Here is a 21,382-nt window from a genome sequence, read left to right as displayed (position 1 = left end):
TTTATCTTCAATTGTATTCTTTTATATATTTTACTACCATAGGCCTACAGAATCACAATCACGGTAATTGTACACAGAATACAATTCTTATGTCACTTCAAAATTCTATAAAAAAATAACCGAAATTTTGTTAGTCTGTATTTATACCTTCTTCTAATTGTTTCCTATATTTGTTAAGAGAACTGTGTACCTACGTATTATAATATTTTGTAGATGTTTCTCGCCAGTAATCTATTGCAATCACATCGTATGACATTAACCTTTTGAGGCACAGTGGCTTCATTTTGAATCCACCACAATTTCTATTTTGTTTTAATGTCGTGAAGTTGTGCCACAGTGGCTTCAAATAAAGCCACCATCTATTTGTATGCACATTTATGAAAATACAAATTGTTTGAAAATTTCATCTCTATTTTATTTAATTTCATTTAATCAATATCCAACTTAAACTTGTTAGTTAAGCGTTCTGTGCCTCAAAAGTTTAAAGAGAACATAATGTGAGAAAGATTTTCTATAAACAAACTCACTGGTATTTTTCGTTCGGCAGTGTATACTTCGTAGGCATCTTTCTCTCTGAGGCAGGCGATAAGTTCCGAGCTCGACTCTGTCGGGCAGTCGAACTGACTTGCTACTTCTTCTGTCAGATGTCTGGCATGTCCGCTGGGAGTCAAAGCCCAGCTGCCGATGGCAACACCGCTCTGAGAGATTGCGCGGTGAAACAAACCTGCAGACAAGTTATACTCAATAATTTCGAGGGAAAAATTATTCCGGAGCCGGGTATCGAACCCGGGACCTTTAGTTAAACGTACCAACGCTCTCCCAACTGAGCTACCCGGGAACTCTACCAGACACCGGTCCAATTTTTCCCTCTAAATCCACAGACCTCAAAGTGGGCTGACAACCGTCAAGCAACCAACATTGAGTGCACACTAACTCTGTGTGACTTAAATTGTGGTTTTCTGTGAAAGAAATATCTTATTTTAAATATCTCAAAACATATTTCAAAAATATTCTTTTACTTTTTCTAAGTTCAGAAAATGAATGTAAGAATGAATTAATTAATTAATATAGAATAGATTGGTGAATGAATCTATCTATCCACCAGTCTGCCTGCCTATCACACAGCAGAAATTTTGGACCCAAAATATATAATGCATTATTAGAGCTTACCCTGAGCTAACTACACTTAACACACATAGATTTAAGAAACAAATCAGATTAATTATTTAATTATTTAAGCTCATTGGGTTTTAAATTTATATACTAACGTTCATGTACTTTTGTACTTTCTATTTGTACAGGGACATGATTTTATTTTTACTTCAGTTTTTATTGTACCTGAGTTTTTAATGTACTTCACTCCCACCCCCTCTACTAGTGAACTTCCAACAGTTCTCCTCACAGAACCAAGGGTATACAGTCAAAGTCGCCTTAAGGTCGTAGTAAACACAGACAGTATTGAGTTTGTGAGTATAGGCTAGTACGTTCGAGAAATATGTTCGCGTTTTCCAGTGACGAAAGAGCTTTCAATATTGAATCATATTTTCGCACAGGTACTGTCGTCCGTTTGCCTACGTCGCATCGCGATTTCCCTCACCCGCAACTGTTTAAAATAACTTAAATAAAAGTAATTAACTATCACGTGATTTCCCCTTCCCTTTCTACGAACCTGCGACATAACCACTTGGACGGATAGTAGATAGAATGTCTGAGTAAAGTTATCTGTGCGGGTCGGGCAGAAGTGATGATTGAATTTACAGTACGTAAGGTACTCTTTTACATAATAGGTATAGAATTATTTCAACATGTTACTAGTACGAAGGACGAAACTGGTAATTGGAATTAGATGCAATTATCTGTAGTGCGATAATATGCACAAAAGAACTGAAGCCTGTATCGAAATGAACGGCCACCATTTTCAAAAATGTGTTTAAATATCCATATTATGATTATTTTTCATTTTAACTTCATTCTCTATATTGTACGCTAATGTGCTGTAGACAGTATAATATACACTGCATAATGAATACGTTCGCATGGATAACTCAGTTCGTGAGTAAAAACACTCATTGTTAATACTGTACTGTATTTTGATTAAACAAAAACCTAATGAAAATTATCAAATTCAAAATTACGATATCTCCTAGTTTACGTAAATGGCTGAAGTACTTTTCTTCCCTTCTATACCTAGTAAAGTGGTTTGTTTGTATTTTACGCCAGGATCATCGAACTCCAGTTGTGGAAAGGGGGGGGGGGGTAGCAAACGGTATTTCCGGCTCTGAACCATTAATGGAAAGGTATAGCCAGGTTAGTATTAAAAATGTTAGTAAAAATAAAATGATGTCCCTGCATATAGACCCTATTATTACATGCTGTATGTATTTTACGATTTATTAATGTTATCGTGCTGAATGAACTCTCTTAATTTTGTGATATATTTTGTATAACTGATCTGAACTGCGCCCGAGCACGAGCTTCTGCTCTTTCGGCCTGCAATGCCTCATGTAGCTCAAGTGTAAAGTATTAAATAAATAAATAAATAAATAAATAAATAAATAAATAAATAAATAAATAATCTATACTAATAATAAATCTGTAGCCGAAATTTTTCTGGTAATTTACGATTTTCCAAAAATAATGTCTCCTAACATATATAATTAACCACCCTGAAACCGAAAATCGCTTTTTTGAAATTTTTGTTTGTATGTCTGTCTGTAAGTTTGTTACCTTTTCACGCGATAATGGACGAACGGATTTCGATGAAAATTGGAATATAAATTAAGTTCGTTGTAACTTAGATTTTAGGCTATATGGCATTCAAAATACATTATTTAAAAGGGGGGTTATAAGGGGGCCTGAATTAAATAAATCGAAATATCTCGCTTATTATTGATTTTTATGAAAAATGTTACATAACAAAAGTTTCTTTAAAAATAATTTGCGATACGTTTTATTCCTTGAAAAAGTTTGATAGGACTGATATTTAATGAGATAAATGAGTTTTAAAATTAAAATAACTGCCATCTAAGGCCGTGTAATGAATTAAAAAAAAAAACAAATGACTTCGTCTATAAGGGGCCTTGGACAGCAACAATCGAAAGATATGAAAGATAGCCTACAGATAATGTTTCTGTGTTTGTATGAAGTAATATCGGAAGCTAAATTAATCGATTTGTATAATTAATTATTATTTTACCATTTGAAAGTGTAGTTTCTCTAGATGGACATAATGCTATAATGTTATTACAGTAACTTCTGATATAGTATAATATAATATAATATAATATAATATAATATAATATAATATAATATAATATGTAACGCAATATTATATAATATAATTTAAGTTATTTGAAGGGTTCAGAACCATAGTGGGCCAAGCGCCATTTACTGAATACGTAGAAAACAATGGAAACCTATAACAAGTAAAATAAAATATACACATTAAATCTAAATGATGTCAATCTTCATTAAACTATGGTTGCATGTAATAAAAATTAAGAAACATGTTAAAGGAATTGTCATTGCACCAAATGAGTCGTCTCTGGACCAAAATGATCGCATTTTAATTATTTGGATGCAATTTAAATTAAGTAACATATTAAACTATTTATCCTTCCATCAAACACGAATGTTCCCTGGATCAAACATCCTATTTTAATTATGTCATTACTTTATATTTATTTCTAACGGGTGCAGCGGAGCGCACGGGTACGGCTAGTAAATAAATAAATAAAATAAATAAATATAAAAAAGTGGATGGATGTGTGGATGAATATATAAGTATATAAATAAATTAATAACAATACAAATACATATAAAATATATATCCATACATACATATATTAACAAAGAAACGAATAAATGAATGAATCAAGAAATAATTGAAGAAATAAAGTAAATAAATTAGTAAAGATTTACCAAATTTATTCTAACTGTGTCTTGAATCTCTGACATACTAACTTATTTTTGTATTAGAATGCTTTATTTCTTCTAATATCTGTTTTGATTTTCTCTAGATAAATCAAAACCTCTAGTGAGATCACTATAGGTAAAATAATACCGTATCCAATTTTATAAATGATTACACTTGCAGCTTTCAATAATTATTTGCGTGTTTATTATAAACTAGCCGTACCCGTGCGCTCCGCTGCACCCGTTAGAAATAAATATAAAGTAATTACATAATTAAAATAGGACAATTGATCCAGGGAACATTTGTGTTTGATAGAAGGAAAATCGTTTAATATGTTACTTAATTTAAATTGTATTTAAATAATTAAAATGAGATCATTTCGGTCCAGAAAGCACTCATTTGGTGCAATGACAATTCCTTTAACATGTTTCTTAGTTGTTATTACATGCAACCATAGTTTAATGAACATTGACATCATTTAGATTTAATGTCTATACTTTATTTTACTTGCTATATGTTTCCATTGAATTATGGTAATAACTTAATTTTAACCCTTCTTTTCTACGTATTCAGTAAATGGCGTTTGGCCCACTGTGGTTCTGAAGTTACTGTAATAACATTATAGCATTAGGTCCATCTAGAGAAACTACACTTTCCAATGGTGAAATAATAATTAATTATACAAATCGGTTAATTTAGCTTCCGATATTACTTCATACAAACACAGAAACATTATCTGTAGGCTATCTTTCATAGCTTTCGATTGTTGCTGTCCAAGGCCCCTTATAGACGAAGTCATTCGTTTTTTAATTCATTACACGGCCTTAGATGGCAGTTATTTTAATTTTAAAACTCATTTATCTCATTAAATATCAGTCCTATCAAAATTTTTCAAGGAATAAAACTTATCGCAAATTATTTTTGAAGAAACATTTGGTATGTACCATTTTTCACAAAAATCAATAATAAGCGAGATATGTCGATTTATTTAATTCATGCCCCCCTACAACCCCCCTTTTAAATAATGTATTTTGAATGCCATATAGCCTAAAATCTAAGTTACAACGAACTTAATTTATATTCCAATTTTTATCGAAATCCGTTCAGCCATTATCGCGTGAAAAGATAACAAACATACATACAGACAGACAAACAGACATACAAACAAAAATTTCAAAAAAGCGATTTTCGGTTTCAGGGTGGTTAATTATATATGTTAGGACCAATTATTTTTGGAAAATCGAAAATTACCAGAAAAATTTCGGCTACAGATTTATTATTAGTATAGATATAGATATCTACTATATGATGAAATGTTACATCATGAACTACACTTAGTTGTCTCTGAATCCATAACCTCTTGAGCGCAGTGAATAAAGTAATGTATGTGGATATTATACCGATTTTAATTTAGATCAACTTTGATATCTAACCTCATAAATTGATGAACACATCGTGAACACTTCTCGCTTAGATGTCGCTAGGTTCCACTCACCTCTGCTGGCAGGAGATATCACTTGGTAGTGGACACTGGCGCCACCTGCGCTCGCCCCGAATATCGTTACACTGTCAGGGTTGCCACCGAAAGCTGCGATGTTATCTCTCACCCACCGCAGTCCTGCCAACTGATCCTTGAGACCATTGTTACCAGGACATTCCTCGTCTTCAGTACTGAGGAAACCTAGACAAATATAAAGAAGGTAAATGTGCGAATTCGAAATGAGACAGTAGAACAAGAGGACAGCTTCAAATACTTGAAATGCACTATAAGCAAATACCTTACTATAATAAACCGGACAACTGTATACTAGTAGTATTGCAGTGAGTGCGAAATATCGCGGACGTTACATCTAGCGAATAGGGATGGAAATACGTCCACATATACAAATATTAACATAGCGGGATTCCGACTATTGTTCAAAACGTGAGTTACTAATGTGGAATAATATATGAAACACTTAAGAAATGTTGAATAGTATTTAATGTAAAATTATTACCTTATATCAGAGCTGCATATTATGAGAACATTGCATACTTCATATTACTTTCTGTAATTATTAATTGTTACATATTTTTTCTTTGCTTTAGTGAGACAAAATCAGTTCTGACATTAGGAATGAATTTACAATAATGCTTTATATACCCATTGCTGACAACTGCAAAAATAAAAATGGTAGTATTCTGATGCTTGTAATAATTATTAGTAAAGGCATGTGGACAACAATAAAACTTGATTTGCTAAAACCTTAAAATTTCCAATATATTTTAACTTCTATTCATTTATTAGGCCTAAATAAAAAAACTAATTTTTATTGTTCTATCAACACAGACGAAGGCATTAATAATTTATATAATAAATATAAAATTTATATAATAATAATAATAACGAATTTTGTTGACTCACGTTTTATGAACTGTCGGAAATCGAAAGTACGATTTGGAGCAATTTGTAATGCTGCAATTGTCACAATTATAAACAGCATACATACACCCTGACACTTTAACACAGCACTTATTAATAAAACTATTAACTAGCCCAGCAACAATATACATTGCAGTTGATTACAGCTTGTTTCGCGAGTATCTCCATCCCGGCAGGTAGGTAGCAGCACCATCGTCGTTCGCACGCAAAACTGCTAGCTGTCCGGTATTATTATAGTAAGGTATTTGCTATAAGTAGTAACATGATTTCGTGCTAGAAAGTCAAAAGTAAGATAGCAATGATAAAGGAAGCTTCTATTAGACAAAAAGCATTTACTGCGGAACTTTGGAAAAAGAAAGAAGAAAGGGGCTAGTGAAATTCTTTGTGTGGAGTATGACAATGTACTTTCATGTGCCTTAAGTCTACAACACAGGACCCATAGCTGTACTTTTCTCTCGGAGGAAGTCATACCAATGATTTTATCGCCCTTCAAAGTCCATCGTCTTCTGTAGGCATCAAGACGGCGATAGTGGTAATAGTGATATAGGTATAGAGTGCTTATCAGGTGGGACATGAGCAGTCTTATGTACTGCAGCCAAAGAGGCTTTTTTGCGTGCCCTTGTGCGTAGTGAATGTGCTGTACAGCTAAGCCTGTCTCACCATCCGCAACACTACGCAATCTTCTCCATCGCATTCCATAACTCTTATGGTGATCTGACATTCATCGTACAGATACAGGGACATCACTTTATTTTTACCAACATATTTAACATTAACCTGGCTATAATCGGAAACACTGATACCCCGTTCCATTACAGGAGTTTGGTATTACTAGTGCAATATGTAAACAAATCATTTTACTAGCTATAGGAGGAGAGAAAAGTAGTGTATCCATTTATGTTACAGGGAAATATGATATTACGATTTTCAGTTTGATAATTACTTTCACTGTATTTTATCAAAATACAGTAGAGTAGTAACATTTTTTCCCACAAACTCATCTCCTCAGGCGGTTTTATTCATTATAAATGGCTACTTTATTCATTATATTACCGTACTTTCGGTAACTCTAATCTTCACTTCTGCTCAGTCCACACATATAAAGTTATTCAGTCATGCTACACACCGTACCTGTGCGAAATAAGCAGGGGCGGGTATTTACGGAGATCGCGAAAATCACGACATAGGCCTAATGGGCTAGATATAGGCTACAATATATTTTTACTAATCTTTACGAATTAAGTGATTCTGATTAATAATATGCGGATAAAACAATCACGAAAAATCGCGAAATAGAGTTCTAATAGCGAAATATGAACAAATTCGCGAATTATTATTATTGTGTCGTTTTATAGCGAATTTCATATTCTGAGTTCTTTTTGCGGATATTTTTTTTTTCATTTTTTTTTTGTTGCACATTCAAGTAGGCTACATTACATGGTAGTCCAGATGTTCTAATTACATTAGTGAACTCAAAAGACGGAGAATTCAACATTTCACTAATAATTTGAAAGTATTATTTGAGGGCTGCAAGTTTTTTTTTCCGTTTTTAATGAATGTGTGTTAAATATAGTCTCAATCCAACAAATATTGTCTATTGGCCATACCGCACCTTTACCAGAATCCAACGAACCTTTAATGTTAATTATTTGGAAAGTAATATTCATACTGAGTTAATACTCCAATTTCAAAATAATTGTATTTTCCAAAATTTCCATTAATATCCAACAAGAGTACAAATCAATCTCCAACATCTCCGCCGACACAAATATTAAAAAATACAAATGATAAAATTAATCTCCATAAATACCTGCCCCTGGAAATAAGCTTCAATAATATAGCCTCTCCCTTCTATGGAAAACGCAACCATATTTCTGAAACACACTATACTCTGTACTATTTACTTCACTGCTAGCAGACTTCGTTTGCTACAGCGGCCGTAAATTTGTGTGGCTGACGGGGGCAAGAACATTAGTGAAAGGGGTGGGAGTCAAGTACATTCAGAAACGCAGGTGCAATAAAAATGCAAGTAAAAATAAAGTGATGTCCCTGTATTATACGTACGAGACGTGTTCTTAAAGTAATTTCCGTTTTCAATTATAGCCGTTGCATCGGTGCAATATTTATTTTGCGCATGCGTGTTTTCTTCTTCAGTTCTCAGACAAGCTGTGCATGCAGTTTCAGAGCTTCAGTCCGTGTATGTGGTTAGTTGTGATCAGTTGAAATGTTTAAAGTGATCGAGCACCCCGCCGACTGTGAGATGCGGTCTGTTATCCGTTTCTTGAATGCGAGGAACATCAAACCAGCTGACATTCATAATCAACTTTGTGAGGTGTATGGTGATGATGCCATTAGTGATGGAATGGTCAGGAGATGGGTTAGAAAGTTAAACGAGGGCCGCGTCTCTGTGCATGACGAACAGCGTCATCTTTGATCAATGACGATTTGGTGCGTGCTGTCGATGAAAAAATGCATGAGGACAGGAGGTTCACAATTTCTTCGCTTTCCTTGAATTTTCCACAAATGTCGCGGAGTGTTCTCTACAAAATTGTGACAGATCGATTACAATATCGAAAATTGTGCTCACGATGGGTACCCAAGATGCTCACCGAAGAACACAAAACCAAACGAGCTTCCAGTGCATTGAGCTTTCTCACACGTTACAGTGAGCAAGGCGATGAGTTTCTTGACCATATCGTGACAGGTGACGAGACTTGGGTGTCTCACATGACACCTGAATCGAAGCAGCAGTCCATGGAATGGAGGCACACTGCATCGCCAAGGAAAAAGAAATTCAAACAAACCATGTCAACACGCAAGATCATGTGTACTGTTTTTGGGACAGAAAAGGAGTTCTACTTATCGAATTCTTGCCTCGGGGTGAAACCTTTTATAGAGAAACCTATTGCCAGACCTTGAATAAGCACCGTCGTGCAATTCAGAAGAAGAGACGTGGGATGCTGACCGACGGAGTTGTGTTGCTTCATGACAACGCTCGGCCACACACAGCTCGTGACACCCAAAATCTCATATCGAAATTTGGCTGAGAACTAACTGACCATCCCCCCTACAGCCCGGATTTGGCTCCGAGTGACTTTCATCTCTTCCTGCACCTCAAGAAGTTCCTCGGTGGTTAAAGTTTTGATGGCGACGATGAAGTGAAAAACAGCAGTGCGGAAGTGGTTCGCATCGCAGGCGGACGAATTCTACAATGAGGGGATAGAACGACTTGTGCCACGACTCGATAAATGCCTCAATAATGGTGGAGATTATGGTGAGAAGTAATTGAAGTGTGGAGAATACAATGCAACAAAAAAGGTTTGTAAATATCTTCCTGTTTACTTACTACACCTTTTTGGAACTTACTTTAAGAACACGCCTCGTATCTTTTATTCGTTATAGGTATCCTCATGGATGAATAATAGGATGTGAAAGTCACTGACTTTCCCATTTCAAACGCTAGAGGCGCTAATGTAGAAATTGATCTTGCTGCCACCTGTTTTTGCCCGGGATAACTAATTAGCACTCCATGCAGATTCAGTATTCAGAGTGTCCCATTTATCTTGTGCATCTATTATAACTTTTTTAGGATAGGTATTGGAATTTTTGTTTTTGAGCGTTATGTTAGAACGAGGGACTAACATGAGTGTGGAGATTTGGTGGATGTAACTACAGGGACATCATTTTATTTTTACTTCAATTTTTATTGTACCTGAGTTTTTGAATGTACTTCACTCCCACCCCTTCTACTAGTAAACTTCCAACCGTTCACGACACAGAGCCGAGGGCGCGTAAGCAGTACTGAGTTAGTGAGTATAGTACGTTCCAGAAATATGTTTGCGTTTTCCGGTGACGAAAGTGCTTTCAATATTGAATTATATTTTCGCACAGGTACTGTCGTCCGTTTGCCTACGTCACATCCCGATTTCCCCCACCTGCTTCTGTTCGCCCTTCTGTTAAGTCTGGTAGCTGGGCTATCTTAGGTCTTTTCTGAAGACATTAATTTCTATTAGGAATTGGACGTCTACGTAATATTAAGTTATACACGTGTTTAAAATAACTTAAATAAAAGGGCCTCGTTAAGTAATTAACTGTCACGTGATCCCCCCCTTTTTACGACCCTGCGACAAAACAACTTAAATGGACAGTAGATAGCATTTCTGAGTAATTTTATCTTTTCGGATCGGACAGAAGTGAAGATTGAATTTACAGTACGTAAGGTACTCTTTTATAGAGAAGGTACAGAATTATTTCAACATGAGTTACTAAGTATGAAGGACGAAACTGGTAATTGGAATTATATGCAGTAGTCTATAGTGCGATAATATGCGCAAAAGAACTGAAGCCTGTATCGAAATGAACGGCCACCATTTTCAAAAACGTGTTTAAATATCCATGTTATGATTATTTTTCATTTTAACTTCATTCTCTATATCGTACGCTAATGTGCTGTAGATAGTATAATATACACTGCATAATGAATACGTTCGCATGGATAACTCAGTTCGTGAGTAAAAACACTTATTCCTAATACAGTACTGTATTTTGATTAAACAAAACCTAATGAAAATTATCACACTCAAAATCGCGATATTTCCTACTTTACGTAAATGGATGATCTACTTTTCTTCCCTCCTGTAACTAGTAAAGTGATTTGTTTGTATTTTACGCGAGTATCATCGAACTCCAGTCGTGGAAGGGGGTAGCAAATGGTGTTTCCGGGTCTTAATCATTAATCCAAAGGTATAGCCAGGTTAATATTAAAAATGTTAGTAAAAATAAAATGATGTCCCTGTACAAAATAGTACAGTAGCATGTGAGTTTTATTAAAGGCATATGAACAGCTTACCCAGTGATCCAACACGGTAGTTTACAGTGACAAGTATGACGTCTTTGTCCAGCAGGTATTGCGGGCCGTAGAAGTCCGTGTTACCGGAACCTGCGAACCATCCTCCTCCATGGATCCAGAACATGACGTCAAGAGGCACTGACTCTGCATCTGTCGGCCTCTGACATAACCAACACGCCACAATAATTGAATATCAATTATTTTTAAAATGTAAAGGAAGTAGGCTATGTCTATATGTTTCAATACCCTATATTTACAGATTGAAAGTGAATTAATCCTGCAGATTGAAAGGGATGATAGGGTACACTTAAATGAATAGAAAACCTATATTACATTTGTGATTAAATGTACGGTTGATTAGAAAATTAAGTTGGAAATTTCAGCAGTCCGGCAACATCGTCGCTAATATACTGTTCTTTCTTCTCGTAATATAGATATAAAATGTCAACGAACTCAAATCTATCTTTCTAGGCGAGCTACCTCCCACCTTCCTCTCTAGCTACAACGTTACAATCTGTTAACATTGTTCAATGGCTTGAAATTAGTGGTTTTCAAATTAAATTTACACGAAACCCGTCCACGCTATTGAAATACGCCAGAGGGATAAATGATTCTTTATTCGATTTGCTATCGATATGGACAAAAATCACGATCATACTCGCAATAGTTACCGAATAAGAGGGTGTTAAACATCTGGGAAATAAAACATTTTTTCTGAGAAAACTATTAGGTTTCCACCAATATTATATTACATTTTTTTTTGTCACATACATGAGCTATTCGCTCTGAAAATTTGCTGGATTAATTCACTTCCATCCTGTATAATAATAATAATAATAATAATAATAATAATAATAATAATAATAATAATAATAATAAAGTTAAAATAATAATAATAATAATAATAATAATAATAATAATAATAATAATAATAAATTATTATTATTGAAGGGGGACAAGACTAACTGTGGTAACTTTCGAGGAATATCACTTTTGTTGACATCGTACAAAATGATGTCTAATATTCTTTTGAGAAGATTAACTGCATATGTAGATGAAATTATTGGGGATCATCAGTGTGGTTTTAGCCGTAATAGATCAACTATTGACCAGATATTTTGTATTCGACAGATAATGGAGAAAAATTGGGAGTATAAGGGTACAGTGCATCAATTATTCATAGATTTCAAAAAGGCATATGACTCGGTTAGGAGAGAAGTTTTATATGATATTCTTATTGAATTCGGTATTCCCAAGAAACTAGTTCAATTAATTAAAATCTGTCTCAGTGAAACATACAGCAGAGTCCGTATAGGTCAGTTTCTATCTGATGCTTTTCCAATTCACTGCGGGCTAAAGCAGGGAGATGCACTATCACCTTTACTTTTTAACTTTGATCTAGAGTATGCCATTACCAAAGCCCAGGATAACAGAGAGGGTTTGGAATTGAACGGGTTACATCAGCTGCTTGCCTATGCGGATGACGTGAATATGTTAGGAGAAAATCCACAAACGATTAGGGAAAACACGTGAATTTTACTGGAAGCAAGTAAAGAGATAGGTTTGGAAATAAATCCCGAAAAAAACAAAATATATGATTATGTCTCGTGACGAGAATATTGTACGAAATGGAAATATAAAAATTGGAAATTAATCTTTTGAAGAGGTGGAGAAGTTCAAATATCTTGGAGCAACAGCAACGAATATAAATGATACTCGGGAGGAAATTAAACGCAGAATAAATATGGGAAATGCCTGTTATTATTCGGTTGAGAAGCTTTTATCATCCAGTCTGCTGCCAAAAAATCTGAAAGTTAGAATTTATAAAACAGTTATATTACCGGTTGTTCTTTATGGTTGTGAAACTTGGACTCTCACTTTGAGAGAGGAACATAAGTTAGGTTAAGGGTGTTTGAGAATAAGGTGCTTAAGAAAATATTTGGGGCTATGAGGGATGAAGTTACAGGAGAATGGAGGAAGTTAAACAAGACAGAACTGCACGCATTGTATTCTTCACCTGACATAATTAGGAACATTAAATCCAGACGTTTGAGATGGGCAGGGCATGTAGCACGTATGGGCGAATCCAGAAATGCATATACAGTGTTAGTTGGGAGGCCGGCGGGAAAGAGACCTTTGGGGAGGCCGAGACGTAGATGGGAAGATAATATTAAAATGGATCTGAGGGAGGTGGGATATGATGGTAGAGACTGGATTCATCTTGCTCAGGATAGGGATCAATGGCGGGCGGCAATGAACCTCCGGGTTCCTTAAAAGCCAGTAAGTAGGCCTATGTAATAATAATAATAATAATAATAATAATAATAATAATAATAATAATAATAATAATAATATAATAATAAAAAATTATTAGCGTTGACTGAAAATTTTTATGATTCCTACGTCCAGAGTCAGTGAAGTAAATCGGTAGAGCGGTGAAAAAAATTTAACAAAAGTAGAATGTTAATAATAGAAAGGGAATCATTTTGCAAATATTTTACGAAGTTATCGAGTTTATTCTACGTGTGTTATAACTTCAAGCACGAATTTCAATGCCACGGTCATGTGACACACCTTTCTGTGTGTACAGAGGTGTTGATTATACTGCACCGAGGACTCTCACATAATTCATTACATACAAACGAATACCTAAGATGCCAAAATGGGTGTAGTGTAAGATGGAGTTACTACCAATGTTGCCAGATTCTCTCATCAGAAATCCAGGACAGATGATGATACTGTGTACCTTAACATGACCATACTTTGAATTAATTCAGTTTTCAATGTAACTGATTGTATCTGAATATTTATTTACGGTCTAAACTTTTAAAATGCTACTTTTTTTTCTAGAATACGAAATTTCCTTTGAATTATTGATGAAGTCTGCAAAAATAATGTCATATTACAGATCTATACAGAAAAAAATATATGATATAGTGTTTAAATTCCATTAGTAATAAACAAACTTCCAAAGAGAGTGAAGATTAATGATACTATATTGAACGCTAATATGTTTATGTGTGATCGCCGTTTGTTATTTGTCGAAAGGTGTCATTCATTTGTTATTCGTATTTGTTGATAGGTTATTATTCGGCGGCGATTGTAAAAATGTTGTAATAAAATAAATTATAGAAAGTTTAGTCAAATACCTTACTATAATAATACCGGACAGCTAGCAGTTTTACGTGCGAACGACGATGGTGCTGCTACCTACCTGCCGGGACGGAGATACTCGCGAAACAAGCTGTAATCAACTGCAATGTATATTGTTGCTGGGCAGTTAATTTGTTAATAGTTTTATGAATTAGTACTAGTGTTAAAATGTCAGGGTGTATATGTGCTGTTTATAATTGTGACAATTGCAGCATTACAAATTACTCCAAATCATACTTTCGGTTTCCGACAGTTCATAAAACGTGAGTCAAAAACATTCTTTAGTAGGCCTAATTCCTTCGTCTTTGTGTTGATAGAAAAATACAAATTAGTTTTTATTTAGACCTAATAAATAAATAGAAGTTAAAATGTATTGGATTTTAAGGTTTTATCAAATTAAGTTTTATTGTTGTCCACATGCCTTTACTAATTATTACAAGCATCAGATTACTATCAATTTTATCTTTGCAGTTGTCAGCAATGCGTATATAAAACATTACTGTAAATTCATTCCTAATATCAGATTGATTTTGTCTCGGTAAACCAAAGAAAAAATATGTAACAATTAATTACGGAAAGTAATATGAAATATGCACTATTTCTTATAATATGCAGCTTTGATATAAGATAATAATTTTACATTAAATATTATTCAACATTTCTTAAGTGTTTCATATATAATTCCACATTAGTAACTCACGTTTTAAACAACAGTCCGAATCTCGCTATGTTAATATTTGTATATGTGGACGTAATTCCATCCCTCTCCGCAAGATGTCAGGTCCGCGATATTCCGCACTCACGCCAATGCTGCTAGTATACAGCTGTCCGGTATTATTATACTAAGGTATTTGGTTTAGTTTTATCTTCAAAGAAGTAGGTAGGTGACACATTAATATTATACAATACATACTATAGCACTGCCATTTTTATTTCAGTACAACACGATAGGCTGGAGAGGGACGTATAATGAATGAGAAATTTTAAAACTAGCCTAAATTGATAGAAATGAACAAACAAATTTTTTTTTTCAAATTTTTTGACATTCCGGGACAAATATAACCCTTTATAAGACACAAAAGACACCATTAAAATCCAGAACAATCCTGACAAATCCAGGACGTCTGGCAACCCTGGTTACCAAACTCAGCCCGTGTAGCAGTATCGAGAAGTCTGACGTTAGACTGACTCAGTAATTAGTGAGAATAGATTACATTAGAAAGATATAGTAGGTTAGGATAGCTCTGTAACTCTGTCAGCGCTTCGATTTGTGTCAAAAGTGCAGTGAAGAAATGGGAAGCAAACTTTGAAAATCTGGCATATGCATTTTTTTTTTTAATTTTACAAATATGTGTCTCTGTAATAAAGGATTTGTACGGTGAACTTTTATAAGAAAACCAAAAAATAAATAAATAAGTAATATATTATTTGATACTAGCCGTACCCGTGCGCTCCGCTGCACCCGTTAGAAATAAGTATAAAGTAATTACATAATTAAAATAGGACGTTTGATCCAGGGAACATTCGTGTTTGGTAGAAGGATAAATCGTTTATTATGTTACTTAATTTAAATTGTATTAAAAAAATTAATATGCGATCATTTTGATCCAGAGACACTCATTTGGTCATAAAAATTATTTTAGGAAATACAGGAAACGAATACCTATCAAGTTTTCTGTGCATAAGAAGCTATTTTAATCTTACCTGTCCTCAATTCACTCAGAAGTTACTGTAATAACATTATAGCATTATGTCCATCTAGAGAAACGGTATTTTCCTAGTACCCGGTACTCGTTACATAGACCACTCTTACACTAAACCTGGAGTAATTTAAACTTATTAATCAAATAAATGATTCTACTTACTGTCCTTTATATGCTCACCTGTATGTAATTTCTATTTGATACATATTTCATTGTTATTTTCCATCCGAAGGTCATTAAGAACGCTGAATATTACTTAATACTAAATACTAAATATGTTTAGGATTAGTGTAAAACTGGCCTATGTAACGAGTACCGGGTACTAGGAAATTACCAGAGAAACTACAATTTCCAATGGTGAAATAATAATTAATTATACAAATCGGTTAATTTAGCTTCCGATATTACTTCATACAAACACAGAAACATTCTCTGTAGGCTACCGTATGTTTCATAGCTTTCGATTGTTGATGTCCAAGGCCCCTTATAGTCGAAGTCATTTGTTTTTATTTCATTACACCGCTATAGATGGCGTTGTTATTTTAATTTTGAAACTCATTTATCTCATTAAATATCAGTCATATACAAATTTTGCATGGAATAAAACTTATCGGAAATTATTTTTAAAGAAGCTTTTGTTATGTAATATTTTTCATGAAAATTAATAATAAGGAGATATTTCGATTTATTTAATTCAAGCCCCCTTATAAACCCCCTTTTAAATAAAATATTTTGAATTCCATATAGCCTAAATTCTAAGTTACAACGAACTTAATTTATATTCCAATTTTCATATAAATCGGTTCAGCCATTATCGCGTGAAAAGGTAACAAACATCTAGACAGACAGATATACAAACAAAAATTTAAAAAAAAAGCGATTTTCGGTTTCAGGGCGGTTAATTATATATGTTAGGACCAATTATTTTTGGAAAATCGAAAATTACCAGAAAAATTTCGGCTACAGTTGTATTATTAGTATAGATTTCACCACACAACATTTTTGTTTATTGCAGAGATCTAAATTTTTGGCGTCTGAAGTGTCTCTTCTGAAAATGGACATGTCAGGTTTTGAAAGTTTGCTCCTCATGTTGTACGACGGTTGCGCTATAGCAAGCTGGATAATAATAAAGTTTCAATATAAGTGTCATTTGATTCTCGATGGAAATTGCCATACCTTTGGAGTATAGACGTTGAGATAAAGGCAATCTTCATTCCCCCTCATACCTGGATCTTGTGGAAACATACCTCTCTGAACGCAAATGTGTCCTTCTTTGGTAGCGTCCAGGACGCCATCCCATGGCTCAGGTGGTTGTGGTGCCTGTTAACACAAGTGCCACGTCTTTATTATAGTTTACATTACTATGGAATAAGCAGAAAAATTAAGGAAAAATACATAACATACAAACAACTACAACGAGGAAAGGTACACGACGCTGCAAAAAAAAACTACAAGCAGACAAGATGGAATGTAGGGAATGAAATGGAATTTTCGGGAGGGGAGCACTATGACCCAGCACTGTGATCTTTTACGACAGGTCTGGGCGTTATTAACTCGATTGATTCACTGCAGACTACCCCTTAACTCCCCACTCCACCTTCCCCGCGAGACAGTAAAATTCGGACCGATATGAGTACACTGGTAGGCAAGCATTGCTGAGTGACGGATTGTAAAAGGTAGGCCACGTGATCTCTCTTACACAAAAGCATTTCCGATTACAATTGTACAGTCTTCTGAGCCTGTGAGTTTTAAACATCGGGATAGAGCCATCTTTATAGTGATTCTACACTACCATTATTATCAGAGTTTAATGGGTTAATTCTCGCCCTTGCCAACCAAGTCCTCTGACACATGCCAAAGGTGTCATATTATTATACCTGACCCGGTCTGGCCTCAATAACAGTATATTCGTTTGAAACCTCAGACGTCAATGGCAAGAAGGAACACCTGCTAGATTCGCACGATCTAGCGTCCTACAACAGGATCTCGAGTACAGATAACTATATGATGTTCAGACATTTTGGCTACGTACCTTTCTCTAATATACGCCGTTTTACTGAAAAGTTTTTAAATATGAAGGGTTCAAAGCAACAGTGGCGTAAGTCAGGTTTTTTTTTGACATCAACTTATCAACTGTCTTACCAGTCATACCAACATAACTTTGGTGACATTACGAAAGTTTCACGCTAGTGTACACTCACGCTGTCTTGCATGTACGAATCTGTGACAGGCCTATTTTAAAATTCCTGTCCAGAACGAAAAGTTACATTTGTTCAGATCAAACTTCTGCATATTTAAAGGACAAGCTAAATTCTTTCAATCAATTATTATCATAATACACCGCTCTATTAAATTCTCTGAGTATATAGGGAATTAAATCAATGGCTATGAAATGTTTCATACAAAACAACTTTATCTCAAAAATGAAGCAAAAACGAGGAAAATTGTATTTAACTTTTTTGTTTGACATACCATGTCAAAGAATAACTCCTTGAAATTAAAGATAATATTACTTACGGTTCACCCCATATATATATTTTTTTTCTGATGTGATAGAGGGTATGACCATGTATTGTGGGTCCCTATCACCACGGCATGGCGCGTCCTCAGGTTGCGGATAGAGGAGACGGCCTCCAGATATGGAGGGTAGCTGCGAATATATTGAATAAGCAGTCGTGGACAGCCGATAAGGGGTGGTCCTCCAGTTTGAGGGTTGGGCGAAGGGCTAACAACCGATCACCGTAAAAAATAGCTTGGAAAGGAAGCACGTATGATTAAGAGATGTATTTCTCCCGGATGTTAAGAAAGACACACTACTACTTCTGCATTCCTGGAATGGTCAGGATTGTACTATATTTACTTTTGAAGGAGTAAATAATACTTTGGATGGTAAGACAATTAAAACATAAATTATCCTTCCAAAATCTACAAGATTTTTTCAACCCTTGGATGTTTATTTTTTTAGGCAATATGAAATTATAATTTGAGGCTAGAAGAGTATTTCATACATAAAATTATCTGTGAAAACATTCCAGACACATTGCATGACAAGGGCTTCATAATGACATTGCATTCTGTTGTGTATCAACAGTTTCATTCACCTGTCCTCAAGGACATGTTAGTATTATAGGCATGGCAGAGGTGTGGATATTAGAGACCGGCAAATCAGACAAGACTCACGCCCGTACCTGCTTGCCGTCAGGCTTGGGTTCCGGTGACGCTACAAAGCAAGTTAACTTCTAAGACTGAACCCATTGAGCCCGGGTTTTATAGGTTCAGTCCAGGCGGGACCCAAGAAAGCCAGCCTGTTTGCTCGTATTATAAGGTAGAGTGACTTGCATTCACGGAAGCCAGTCTGCGCTGGTTAAGATGAAACAGTACTGGTTTGAAATCTAAGTTCGTTGGCTATTTAGTCACTTCAAACAATCTTTATCTTATGGTCCAACACGGCAGATAATTCTTGATTAAAGAAACACAGTTTTACGATTTATTGCGCTACAGAATTCATAAAATAATAAGACAATATTACACATTTCATATTCCTGCAAAGTGTATCTGACTCAACGAAATAGTAACATTTCGTAACTTGTGACTAGTTGAGAAGAGAAGAGAAGAGAAGAGAAGAGAAGAGAAGAGAAGAGAAGAGAAGAGAAGAGAAGAGAAGAGAAGAGAAGAGAAGAGAAGAGAAGAGAAGAGAAGAGAAGAGAAGAGAAGAGAAGAGAAGAGGGGAGGGGAGGGGAGGGGAGGGGAGGGGAGAAGAGAAGAGAAGAGAAGAGAAGAGAAGAGAAGAGAAGAGAAGAGAAGAGAAGAGAAGAGAAGAGAAGAGAAGAGAAGAGAAGAGGGGAGAAGAGGAGAGGAGAGGAGAGGAGTGGAGTGGAGTGGAGGGGAGGAGAGGAGAGGAGAGGAGAGGAGAGGAGAGGAGAGGAGAGGAGAGGAGAGGAGAGGAGAGGAGAGGAGAGGAGAGGAGAGGAGAGGAGAGGAGAGGATATGTTGAAAAGATATTGGTAACAATTATTATGAAGCAAATCAAGATTTTCAGGTATAACTCCCTGTAAAGCTGATTTGAATAATTTCGAGGGAAAAATTGTTCCGGAGCCGGGTATCGAACCCGGGACCTTTGGTTTAACGTACCAACGCTCTACCACTGAGCTACTCGGGAACTCTAACCGACACCGACACACGTTAAACCAAAGGTCCCGGGTTCGATACCCGGCTCCGGAACAATTTTTCCCTCGAAATTATTCAATTATTATGAATATTAACAACTAGTATAGAAAAATATTTCATTTTAACTTTTTCCTTATCAACAATTAAAAGTCTCATGAATACCTGTAAAATGTATAAAAGTTTTTCGTTCTTCAGAATATTTATTTGCTATTTAACTTCTGAGGGACAGATTTCTTTTTATTTATGAAGCTGAAAGTTAGAATGTTTTGCATTAAATTTATATTACTACGATGAAAAGGAAAGTGCAAGTAATTTATAATAACTGTTGGCATTTAATGGATATTATGTTGACGAGAAATAGTTTTTTTTTTTTTTGTCTTTATTAACGGTACGTTTCAGAAGACAACAAATTAAGTGTTCAGTAGTTTGTCTATATCTGTAGGCTTCTTGTCAGGTTTGAATGACTTGGTTGATATTTATCATACATCTGAAAGCAGCACAGTCTGGCGCAGGTCGGCGGAACCCAACAGTCCTTTCGGATCTCACTTAGGACTGTTTGGGAGTCACGTGCAACCACACTGCCTTCCTGCTTGTGAGGGAAGGTTGCAGGCGGGCGAACGATACGAAGCGTAAGCCCGCTCACGGACGTAAACAGTCATGGGCAACCTGATAGACATTTTGCCTGTCTCTGGTGGATATGTGACGGAGAAACGCGTGAGAAAATTTGATAACGTTCTTGCAACAATATTGGATATTGGAAACAGTGTGTGTGTTACAGAAGAGTGTGAAAAACCAGCCTATATACATTAAAATGTTTGTACTGTTCACTGGCTCTTTATCTCGACCACTTCATTTCGAATCCACGCTGTCATATTCAAGGTGCGTCATAAAGTTAATATAATGTAATTAATTAGACTACGCTTTACCTTGAATCTCAAGTCTCCTACAGGTGCCTTGGCGTACGGAATTCCTTGGAAAGCGTATATGGGGCGTCCCTTCCGTGACTTCAGAACGTGTCCTCTCAGACGTCCTTGTTTCAGTGTGACTGCGTCTTCTGCCAGAGTTGCAGCTGCTACAGCCAGTACGACCAGAACTTGTAACCGCACCATGACTACTCGAGACTTGCTGTCTCACTGCTGCTGCGAGAGCGACTGATGCGGACTGACACAATA

The 21,382-nt window shown here is 35.5% G+C and overlaps 1 protein-coding gene across 1 annotated transcript in view; it reads right to left on the bottom strand.

Annotated features, from left to right (window-relative positions):
- LOC138708568 (uncharacterized) overlaps window positions 1–21,382 on the bottom strand; it is a 92,207-nt gene extending 70,825 nt beyond the window's left edge. Inside the window, exons 1-5 of the mRNA XM_069838684.1 lie at window positions 21,137–21,382; window positions 17,220–17,363; window positions 11,188–11,347; window positions 5,412–5,597; window positions 528–724 (exon numbers count right to left, since the gene is read on the bottom strand). Of these exons, the coding sequence (XP_069694785.1) occupies window positions 528–724; window positions 5,412–5,597; window positions 11,188–11,347; window positions 17,220–17,363; window positions 21,137–21,319 (870 nt within the window). The 5' untranslated portion in view covers window positions 21,320–21,382. The remainder of the gene's footprint in view (window positions 1–527; window positions 725–5,411; window positions 5,598–11,187; window positions 11,348–17,219; window positions 17,364–21,136) is intronic.

The sequence above is a fragment of the Periplaneta americana genome, chromosome 11 (assembly GCF_040183065.1).
Source record: "Periplaneta americana isolate PAMFEO1 chromosome 11, P.americana_PAMFEO1_priV1, whole genome shotgun sequence".
NCBI classification, from domain to species: domain Eukaryota; kingdom Metazoa; phylum Arthropoda; class Insecta; order Blattodea; family Blattidae; genus Periplaneta; species Periplaneta americana.
This window is presented reverse-complemented; position numbering and strand designations above follow the sequence as displayed.